At 32.4% G+C, this 12,328-nt stretch overlaps 1 protein-coding gene across 1 annotated transcript in view; it reads right to left on the reverse strand.

Moving 5' to 3' along the window:
• Nucleotides 1–12,328, reverse strand: part of CNTNAP4 (contactin associated protein family member 4) — a 191,889-nt gene that overhangs the window by 54,867 nt on the left and 124,694 nt on the right. The window contains exons 5-8 of the mRNA XM_065740549.1: nucleotides 8,066–8,269; nucleotides 7,726–7,910; nucleotides 5,544–5,687; nucleotides 2,840–3,101 (exon numbers count right to left, since the gene is read on the reverse strand). Of these exons, the coding sequence (XP_065596621.1) occupies nucleotides 2,840–3,101; nucleotides 5,544–5,687; nucleotides 7,726–7,910; nucleotides 8,066–8,269 (795 nt within the window). The remainder of the gene's footprint in view (nucleotides 1–2,839; nucleotides 3,102–5,543; nucleotides 5,688–7,725; nucleotides 7,911–8,065; nucleotides 8,270–12,328) is intronic.

A 12,328-nucleotide genomic window follows, 5' to 3' on the forward strand; every position in this document is an offset into this window, starting at 1 on the left:
TTAAATATCTCTATCAATGACATAGTGAGATGAAGTGTACCCTCAGCAAGTTTACTAGTGACACTAAGCCAAATGTTACAGTTGCTGGTGCAAGGGAAGGAAAAGATACCAACTAAAAGGACCTGGACAAGCTAAATAAAGGGGACCACATGAACTGGATGAGGTTCGCAAGGCCGTATGCAGATGAGGTGCCTGGGTCAAGAGAATCTCAGACATGAGTGTAGTCTGGAAGAACACTTCGAGGGCACCTGTGAAGAAGGACTTGAGTGTTCTGGTGGACAGAAGGCTGGATATGAGTCATCAATGTATGGTTGTTGTCCACAATGACAACACTATCCTGGGCTGCATGAAGATGTATGGATAGAGCAGTGCAGGAGCTGATTGTACCACACTACTCTGAGATCCCATGTGGAGTACTGCATACGAGTGTGGGGCCCCCAACATAGGCAAGAAATGGAAAGAGTTGGAGCATGACCAAAGGAGGACCAAGAAGATGACCAGAGGGCTGGAGCACTTCTCCTATTAAAGAAGTACAAGGAGCAGGGCATGCTCAGCCTGGAAAAATTAAGGCTCTGGGGTGAGCTTCTTGCTGCCTTCCAGAACTTAATGGGAGATTAAAAAAAAAAAAAAGAGAGAATGGCTTTCTACACATGATGTTAGTGATAGAGATAAGAGGAATGCTTTTAAACTAAAAGAAGAAAGATTTAAAGGAGAAGTTAGAAGTAAATTCTTTCCTTAGAGGGTGGTGAGGCACTGGAACAGATTGCTTGAAGTAGTGGATGCCATGGAGATATTCAAAGCCCTGAGCAACCCATTCTTGTGGTTGTTATATCTGCCCATTGTAGTTTGTTTGGAACAAGTGATCTTTATTGTCCTTTCCAAACTAAGATTCCATGAAGATATTAAACAGCTATTCACAGAAGATCTTAGGGAAACTTACTGTAATTAATAATTCATTAATTAATATACCAGCATCCTTTTTTTTTTCTTTTCTCATTATGGCTGAAGGAATTTTTAAAAGTATGACAATTAATTGCAGAATTGTGTACAAAGTTATGTGATCTGATTTAATTGTCAAATTTTGTGTGTTTGAAAGCTGAATCCTTGGCCATAATTTAACAAACGTGTCCAGCTATCCATAACTTAATTACTCAGTCTCCAAATGGAGGATTGATTTGGTTCAGTGAGTGTAATAATAATACACACTTTAGAAACAAGAAAATCTCCATACCATTTTCTTAGATAACTAATTTTTTAAAAGAGTTTCTTATCTTCATGACAACAGAAACAATTCCTCCCGTTAAAGCTCATGAGGAGTAAGCTTACAAAGCATAATAATATTAAATTCTGTTTCAGCACTGAATGTCAAGATTTACTGTAAGGTGCTTCAGATAATATGTTATGTAGTTTGCAACTATAAAATTGAATAATTTGTTCTACATGCAGGTCTAGTCCTATTAGACCTGCCACTACTTCACCTGGTCTGCTAAAATGACATGCATGACCAACGTTTTTTTTAACATATATCATTGAATTGAACTGCAGCTGAAATATCTTTTAAAAGCCAAATGCATCACTATTAACTATGTGCCACTGACATTCTTGCTAGGAAGCTGACATTTTCAGATGGTGAGCCAGGGGAAAACACTTGTCATTAAAATGGCAATCTTTGTGCCTCAGTTATTTTAGATTATAACAAATACCAAGGCTGATCAGCTGATCCTAGTGTCACCCACAGAAAAGGAATCAAAGTATTTATGTAAATTTTAACATTTATGCATGGTCGTTACTGGCTCACAGTCCTTTTCTAAATTTAAATAATCAACACTTTATTAATTTCCACTTATTATATAACTGTAAAGACATAATGAACTTTAGAATTCCATTCAACTATATATTGTTTATTTATACCCTTCAAAGTAATTTTCTTGATAGAAACTGAAGCAAAGAATCAATCAAAATGAAACGAGGCACAGAACTGAGATTTATGAGGTCTTATCTTCAAATCCCACTATAGTTTCTTTGCTCTCATTACCTCTACTTTTCAATTTGTCTCTTTCATGTTGCCAAGCAATATAAGGAATCATTTGATAATTTTAGATAAATGATTTTTATTGTTTACTGATAATAAATTGTGTAAATATTCATTCCTTTTAGCACAGGTTTTTTAATGATCTGGGATCCAAAAGATTTTGGGGGAGGTAATTTAAATGATAATTGTTTTGTCTATTTATTATTATTATGTTATTATTATTTCTGTTAATTACTTCAGCAATAATTGGGTTTATTTGCTGTATAAATTACAGCTCAAGATAAACTGCATTTTGTCCATACAAAACCCACACAAATCATAACCTGATTTAACCAACTTCCATTTATCCATGCCATATCTCTAGTTTTATCTCCTGTATGAGAACTCAGTCTGGCTGATATTTAATAACTTCTATGCATATAAAGAGGAAAACTCTCTAATTGAAACTTGGAGAAAATAACATAACATATATAATAATGTATATCTTTATTAAAAATGAATTTCTGGTACTTCGTAAATTTACTGACAAACAGTAAGAAATGTCTTAAGATATAAATTTCATAAAGTAAGCAATAAACCTGTTCACACTTCAACTGAAAGAGTAGTTGCTCACAGTCCTCAGATTATACATGAGCTCTACATATCTCATAGATAAGATAAAAACTCAGGTAGCAAGCTATATACAAGTAATTTTTACTCACAGTGAAAAAAACAATTAACAACTATATAGGCATATACAAACACTTGAGAAAATTATTAGAAAAACTGTTTTGTTTTTTGTTGGTTTTTTTTTTTCATTTCTGTTACCTGCAGTAATGCCACCCAGAGGTTTTCCCGGTTTGTGAATACTGATTTTAACTTTCCCATCACTCAGATATAAGAAAAAACCACCTGCCGCTTGGTTTACTTTACTAGATACAAGAAATCCTTCACTGTTCCAGGTCCGAAACTGGAAACTTATAGCTACTTCTTCTTGCCCTGATATTCCAGGCAGAGCCAGGTAACTTCTGGAGCTCAGAAATGTAACTGGAACCACTTGTGGCTCTAAACACAAAAAAGACATGTTGCCCTAGAAAGAAATAAAACAAGTATGGCATTAGTAACAGTTGGTGAAAACCAGAATAAGATCTTCTGTTTGGAAATGAAATTCTGCACAGAACCTAATACTTACAGCTTTTGACTATGTTAACCTAAAAATTAAGTATAATTATATGAAAAAATCACCAATTTGAGAAATATTTACCAGATTGTTCGACAAGAGAAAATGTATCTTCCACTGTGAAGTGTAGCAAGAACCTTTGACTGAATACTGTAAGATTCTGCATTATTTGGGTAATTGAAAATGTTTCAGGAATTAAACAGACCCACTTTATTTTGATTCAGACATAGGAAGCATTAGGGACTTGACAGATTTCTCAATGTCAGATGAAATGTCACTGTTGTCCCTGAATGTAAAGTATGGCACAAATATTTATATAGTCATAAATGGCTGTATGCAGTGAAAAATGCTGGGAAGGGCTAGAGTCTGTGGCAGTGTTAAAACTGAGAGAAAAAATATATAAAACATTTTTACTCGACCAAAAACAGTCTTTCTAACTCAATGCAACTGAAGACTTCACTGAGTATTAGTTTTCACAAATAACCAGAGAAAGTTCCACATGTAAACTTCTTAGAACTACGAAACACATACATTATAAAGCAAAAGGACTATTTTTATACATACTTTATTTTATTTTATTTTATTTTATTTATTTCACAGTGAGTATATCTGAACTAGATTATGAGGTGTGTTTAGGCATTTAATCTTTGTTTTATGTTTAAGTGCTTCTGAAACATGGTTTCTAAATAAATCTGAAGATATGTTTATTGACAAATTCTGAGCTCTAGCTGTAACTGTATCTGTGGTTTTACTAATTGATATAAGGATACTGTAACAGAAATACGGTATTTTTTGAGTCTTGTGTTGGATTTAGTTAATACTTTATGACTCTTGATAATGATAAAATCTGTACGTGCATCTTGTCGCTCTCTGTCATTTGAACTAATTTGTTCTGTGCAGTCAATTACAAAAAGAGTATATGTCTTAAGATTTAATAGTATATTTAACTTTTTCAACAGGATAGCTTTAAAACTTTTGAATGTGCATAAAGCTTTGACCACATAACACAAAATAATGGAATTGACTGAAGAAAAAATACTTATTATCCCCTGATATGGCAAGACATTGATTTTATCTGTTTTCATTTCCTTCAATGAAAATATATGAATAAAGGGTATGTTTTATGAACTCAGATGTAGAAATACAAATAATAAGCTGAAAGGACCCATAATGGAAAAAAAGTAGTCATTCAATTGAGAAATTTCAATAAGTGTTAAAATCTTAACATCGGATTTCTCCTCCACAGTATTGCAACAGCTGTCTGATAGACTGCAGAGGGATTATTTAACATGCATTTGTTCTGGAAAACTTGTATTACAAAAAATATCCTAAATAATTTTTAAAGTAATTGAATCTTTTCAATTATTTAAGATGAAGATTTCCTATATCAACAATTACATAATAGCCTTTTCCCCAGTTCACATAAAACCTCTGCAGAATCTATCATCATCATGAGCAGAATATTCTACAGTGATATCAGATTAGATTACACTGTAACATTTCCAGCGAGGATCACAAAAAAGGAAATGCCTGACATCCACAAATTCTAGGACAAATTATCATATCTGATTTTTCATATTCTGAACAGAAATCCAAATCAAATGATTTGGAACTTGATAGAATTTCATATTTAGTTATTTGAGCTAGGTTTCCTTTATAACTCTGAATCTGATGTCTGTTAAAAAAAAAATTGCGAATAGAAAACATTCCTGTGCTATAGAAAAAGAAACAACTAAAGCTCTCTGAAACAGCAGGAATTTAGTTAGCTATTGAAACTGTTTATCTAAATGGTCTATTTACAGTAAGTGTTGGCTGTCAGAATAAATGCATTAAATCCCTCAACATAAATTGCAACTCTCCAGACAAAGGACATTATAGGTTAACTAATAGGAATTAAGTACTGAATTATAATGCTCTATAAAAAAATAGATTGAGTCAAAACCTCAGGAATAGATAGGTTTCAAAACATAGTGGTTTTGTATTTACTAGTCAGGTACAGAAGTCAGTATCAGAGCTTGGATGACTTTAGCTACTTCCTGTTCTGCCCTCTGTCTCACACTCTCTTGTATATGCACAAAAGGGAGACACCATACAATTCTGAGATATCACATATGTATAGATATTAGCTAAGGACATGAAGAATAGAATGTATTATTCACTGTCGACTAGATGACTAACTACAGCAGCAATGAGGTGATTCCTTGATTTCTCCTTCATCGAACATCACAGGTTTTACTATAATTCTGTATCAGTGGGTTGAAAGTGATTGTAATCTTTTTATCATTATTATTACTATTATTGGCGTGATTTGTATTATTGATATTTTTATTATTAAATATATATGTCTCTTACCACAAAGGAGATCTGAGATTTATGCCTTCTGGCCAGGTCAATGACATTCACTCCATTACAATAAATATTTTCAAAACACCCATGAAAATTTCTGCGTGACAATGATCTTGACTTTTCAGGCTCTGGGATCCCTCCAAAGCTGAGCTTAGAAAGAGAAGAAAAATCATTAATACTGTTAAGTTATGTTCTAATTTAAAAATTTGCCAATAATGTAAAAGACATAGACTGGCCAATACTGAGTTCACTACTACTTGTCCATTTATTTGTGTGACAAATAAGAACTGTGTTAAAAGAACAGGATATCAATAATTTATTTAATAAAAAATAAATGCACTGAGAGCTATTAAATGAAAAATATATTTGTCTAAGTCCTTGAGGTAGAAACTGTTAGAATATAATATATTTTTATAGGAAAGCACTGTCACAAGAGTGACCTGAGTTATACTCTGGCAATGCTTCCACTCTTGGTCACCATCAGAAATAAGATGAGTTGAAGTGTACTTTACAACTCAGAAATTCCAGAGATATTCTTATTGACATTCAAAATGTTTGTAAGAATGGTCTGTTTAGTTCAAATCCTTTTATTCTGTAGTATCATTTAATCTTTGCAATTTTTTTTACATATGGATAAAAATTATTTATATCATGATATTAAAAAAAAAGTTATCAAAACTAGCATTTTAATAGTGAAGAATGCAATTCTTAATATAGCAATTCATAGTCTTTGGGAAGTTTTGTTTGCACTTCTTTTCCTTGCTTTTGCATTCCTTTCTATTTTGTTCTGATAACACTGGAAGAGAGGAATGATTTTGTAATACTGGTTCACTAATGTTGATTGTCCTAGAAGTAACACCTTCTATCTATTTCCATGAAAACTGTAACAGATACAAAGAGCACAATAATAATATTTGTTAAATTCTCAACTACAAAACACTATCGTTTTACATAGCCACCATTATATATACATTTTCATCAGTGGTGAATAAGAACCTGAATTTCATGCCCAAGAAATTCTTCACCAGCATAAGTGATCCACTGTCGCTCTTACCACTCCTGAAATGCACCCCCTACTGCCTCACTGTTCTAACATCCAGTGTTTGGTCTCTATAGATGCTCATTAAGTGTCAATGAATGTCAGTGGCTACATTTTTTTCCTGATGGTGAAATTCAGTGCCATACTTCTGCTTCATGTGCATTTCCCTGTCAGACAATTTGACCAGACTGCCCCTCTGCAGCAATCTGCCACATGGCAACAAAATGTAATCAAATATTGGTGGGAATGTTCAGCCCCAACTGCTTACATTCACCTCTGCTTTGAGTGCTAACATAATAAAATAGGAGGCATTACTTTCAAAGCAGCTCTCATAGTAAAATATATCTATTGGTCAGTTAATTAAAACCAACAACCATTCTTACTTAGTCATTTTTTTTAAGTATGATGATACAAGTCTTATTATTTTGGCTTAGTTTCAGAAATTTTAATTGAACTTATTTCCTCAATCTTTTGAGCATTGGACAACACAAACATGGAACAGAGTAATATCTTTCTATTAATCTTATCTTTCTCAGATCTTAAATGGGCAGAATTAAGTAATTTAGGCAGGTCGGTTCAAGTAAATCTCTGTCATCCTCTCTAATAAACAGAAAAAGGAAAACACAATTCAGCCAGTCTCCAACCAGAAAGTGGAATATCAATTTATAAACCATAAGCTGTAAATTTTCACAGCAAATTATGTGTATTCTTTTCAAGTATGTGCTGTATGTAAAAAATATATTAGTCTACATTGCATTTCCCAGATTTAATAGGAATTTTTCTCCTAAACGTTTCTGACACTTATTCTGATTTATCTTTTTAAATAATTTTCATCATGTAATGAAAGATTTTGGTATGGGGCTATTTTTTTATGTTTATATATTGCCTAGTGCTTACAGAAAAAAAAAGTATTTGAATAAATGAATTCTGAGATGGAAAAATTAGACTTAAAAATGTGTAGCACAATGTTCAAAATTTAAGAATTCTTTTCTTTGTTTCATTACTTCAGGAATCAGAAAATCCTTGAAATCTGAAGCACTAAACTTCCTTAAGTTCTATCCCCCTTGGGTGTTTGTGTTGCTTTTTTTCCTTTGTTTAATTTGCTTAACTATGGTTATAAATGCAATAAAGAGAAGATAATTTTCACACCTCATAATCAAGGTCCAAATAATTGAATTCTCCTTTAGCATGAAAATGATGAGTGTGTTTATCCACTGTAAAGTTTACTTGATTGTTAAAGTGCTCAATAAGAACAGAATGCCAGTGTAGATCATCCAGAAGACTGCCCAGGGAAATATTAATTTGAGCACTGGAAGAATGAATTTTATCAACACCTTGAGAGGAGAAAAACAAGAAAATATTAATTCCACATACAAATGTAAATGTTCAAGTACTGCTATACTTTTAAATCTGCTCAACAAATTAAAATAAGTTCTAGTCAAATAATATTTAATAATTATAGTGGGCTTTCTGAGACTGTAACTTTTACCTAAATTAATGAGTAGAGACAGCTTTCCTTTAACTAATTCCAGGATTATGTGATCTCCATTCTTTCCTTCTCTGTGGAGAAGAATTCCATCACTTTGCATTGCCTTAAACTTCAGAGAAATCACATCTTTCAATGCAGTCATAGGCTCTTGTTTAAATGTGTATACTAGGCAGCTTTTCCCATCAAAACCAATCACTTCGGACTCTAGAAGTAAAGAAATGAAAGATAATGGTATAGTGCTACATCTAACATAAACAAATATTACTTCAATATAATATGAGGCCCATTAACATCTCAAGATTAATTTGTGCCCAGTAAAATGTAATATGTTTCTTTTATTCATATTCTTCCTTTTATGTTAAGACTGTACTGTTCTAATGCATCTGCTTTCATTAAATAGTAAAGCAAGACAAGTGGAAGAAATTCTGGCATCTGTTCCACTCTAATACTAAACTCACATGCTGAAAGTTCTTGTCCATTGATCCACAAATTACTTTATTTGTTTCTGATTATATTGTATTTTCAGAGTGAAAATCTGCATTGATTGATCTGCAGTTTATTCCAAAAAACAAAATAATAAATAATTATAAGATGAAAATCCAACTTCCACTATATTTAATTAATTTTTAGGTCTGTCATGGAAGGTTTAGATTTGAGCTATTTTTGAAAATAACCTAAAAATTATTAAGTATTATTATATTACATATAATATAATTATCAATTTATTATTATACATAATAAATTATTAAGTATCATTATATTATATATTATATATTAGTAATTAAAATACTATTATTGTATGCTATCCTAAAAACAAAAATATTTTGAAATGAAAACCGATTAGTCATTAATAGAACCTTTTTCTCTTCATCAAATGTTACTTTACTGGTATCTTAAAGAAATTACAATTTTGATTAAGCTGATTTTATAGCTGAAATATGGGTTAAAATTATTTTGCCTTGTTAATTTTCCAGTATGAGAGTAAAATCATAGAAACACAAAATGACTGATGTTGATAGATACTTGTGAGATCATCTCATCTAAAATCCTCTCTCATTTATTAATTCCAGTCAGGTTTTAAATATTATCAATGGTAGAAACTGTACAACTGTTCAACATTGGCAACCAATGCTAATCCAACCAACATCACAGTAAAAAAAAACTTTTCTAATATCTAAGTGGAATTTCTTGTGTTTTGGTTCATGTCCATTTGCTTTTAGTGCTATCACTGGACAACATAGCATAGAACTTGGTTATATCTCATTAGATATTTATAAAGATGGATAAGATACTTCCATGATCCTTCCTGTTTCCAGGTCCAGATACCTTACTCCATTGTAATTTTCCATCCACAAGTACCCTCAAATTCTTTTTGGATGGTTCAAACATGAGCCTCTAAAATCAACAGTTCTACAATTCTATAATTCTATAATTCTAAACAGAAAACAGAATCAACCAAATACTACAGGCCGCTGTAGTATTGCAGTCTGAGGAGATCCTGAAGAGGTTCAGCAAAGCCAACTGCAAGATGTTGTCCCTGGGTTGCAGCAACATCCTACTGTCAGTACAAGCTGGAGGTAAATAAGGATTGAACACAGCCCTTCCAAAAAGAACTTGGAGCTATTGGAGAATGTCAAGCCAGACATGAGCCAGCAATGTGCCTAGTGTTCAGTCTGGATTGGAAAAAGTTCCAGTATAATGAAGCACTCAAACAGATTGCCCAGATAGGTAGTGAATGCCCAGTCCCTGGAGATGTTCAAAGTCACTCTGGAAGGAACTCTGAGCAGCCTAGTTTACCTGTAGATGTCTCTGCTCCTTGAAGGGAAATTTGAATAGAATATCTTTAAAGTTAAGTCCCTAGCAACCAGTAAACCTGCCTAGGCTGACACAGAGAGTGTACCAACATCAGCAATAAGGAAAAATGGGAAGACACCTCAAGAGATACCTGGATTTTGAAATACAATATGCAAATTAATTAAAAACTCCTATGTTTAAGAGACACATACAGAATAATATTGAGAAGCATTAATTATTATAAGAATGTATGCTTACTGACATATTCTCTTACATTCATGCTTTCCATGTTTATGCTGAAAAATGCAGTGTGATAGCTCCATGACAGTATCCCAATTAAATCCATTTTCTATTTACGACAGTGTTTTATCTAGTTTTCTTCAAGTTCACATACTTTCACTTTACTTGAAGAAAAAAGAACGTATTTTAGCCAAATAATATAAAACAATATCCATCAAAATCATTAAAGATTGAACAAGACACATACATATAAACTAATAACACTATAAAAAGCTAATGATTTCCAGTTCATAATTGAAGAATAAAAACATAACTGCACTTATTCCACGGTACCTTTGTGAAGTAAATGAAGATATAAATGGCACTCATTAAAACACAAAGTTATTTTTTATGTGAATGGTTAACTTCTTCCACATCAATGGAAACCAGTTATCTATTGACTAACTTCAATTTCAAACATATGTAGACACATGTATGTCTTCATATTGTCAGCATGGAAATGAAGTAAATTCAAATTAGCTATAGGACTTAAGATTAGCTATATGTATGCCATGTTCATGAATTTTTGTCAGGTGAATACAGCTATATTTTGAAATATAGTTCCATGATTTTCTGCACCTTTTGATAATGCACTTCTTGTTTACAAAGTGTACAGTAAATAAATATTAGTCTATCTAAAATTCTAGATTATTTTATTATTTCATTGAATGGTTTCAGATAGTAAGAGTATTTATCAGTGTCAAAGTTAAATCAGGAATGTAAAGTACAAAAGCTTCAATAGAAATTTCTGTAATAGAAGTTTGTATAGTATCAAGTACAGATCAAATCTTTTAACTAGATATATTCTTAGTAGACACTAATAACAGCAGGGGCTTTTCCTGACTGGGAAAATATTGTTAATATGAGTTACTAAGATGAAGGTATAAATGACATTTATCCCTGGTATTTTGAAAATTAAAAAATGCTTTTTAGAAACTGGAAATTTCTGTAAGAAATTGTATGTGACTTTGTGATTTTAAATATTCTACATGATTCTACTGATATTTTTGTATAAATGATGTAATTATAAAATGATGTAATCATAAATAATTAAAATGAATGATTGTGTAACAATTCATAGAAAACACTTGGAAGTACGTTATCCCAATTATATGGGGAGTGGAAAATTCTCGACTGATGTAATTGCATAATTAATTATACACATTCTAGTCAGGAAGGAGCTTCTCAGGAGTTATTGTTCAGCTGATTCAGCAGTGTTAGAATGAGGACTCTCACACCAAGTTTGCACATTACGTTGTCTATTATGTTTACTTCAGAGCAGTGCATCAATGTTTTGACATACAGTGTATTTGTTTACCAACTACCACTTTCCTACAATGATCATTTTCACATTTAAACAGTCTTTCTTCCTCTATATGAGCTAGCCATTCTTTTTTCTATTCTTAGCTTATTGGTTTTCAGAGGATGGAATGAGAAAGATACTGAGTAAAAAGTGGATTGGGCTAAAAAAAAAAGCCAAAGATACTTCTAAGTGGTAAACTAATTAAAATTAGCATGGACACTGTTTTGCTTAACTGTCACAGTTTGATAGTTCAGAAACAAGATGTAGGAAATGTTCATCAGTCCCTTTTGAACACACTGAACAGGAAAAAGCAAGCAGAGACTGAATGTCAATATTATATATTTTATTTTGAAAACATACAGAATTTGTCTTTCACTCATAACACAAGATGCAGTCAGTTCATCTGAAGATAGGTAATTGTTCTCAAAATAGGAAATATACTTCTTTTCCTCCTCTGTCCCTTTCTTCCAATCTTTGTCTTTTTTCTCATGATATTCAGCTCAGAAAACTGCAAAATCCTACACCTGAGGAAGAATAGTCCTGTGCATCAGTGCAGTTTCAGAGCAGAGGCCTAGAAGATTATGGTAAATGAAGCATGCCTCCTATGAAGAAAAGCTGTGAGAGATGGGACTATTATCCTTTGAGAAGTGAAGGCTTGTGAGAATCTTATTAATGTATGTAAATGCATTTAAGGGAGGGTGTATACAGCCTGGCTTTTTTTTCTTTTCTATCCAGAGACAGAAGTGGCAGAATCACAAATTCAAACCCAGTAAGGTTCCGTATGAATATCAGGTAACCTTTCTTTGCAGAATTTGAACACTGGCACAGAGAGGTTCTGGATTGTCCCTCTCTGGAGATATTTAAATGCTACTTGGACATCAGTTCAT

The sequence above is a fragment of the Cyrtonyx montezumae genome, unplaced genomic scaffold, assembly GCF_038088225.1.
Source record: "Cyrtonyx montezumae isolate F1298 unplaced genomic scaffold, pur_monq_1.0 scaffold_29, whole genome shotgun sequence".
NCBI lineage: Eukaryota > Metazoa > Chordata > Aves > Galliformes > Odontophoridae > Cyrtonyx > Cyrtonyx montezumae.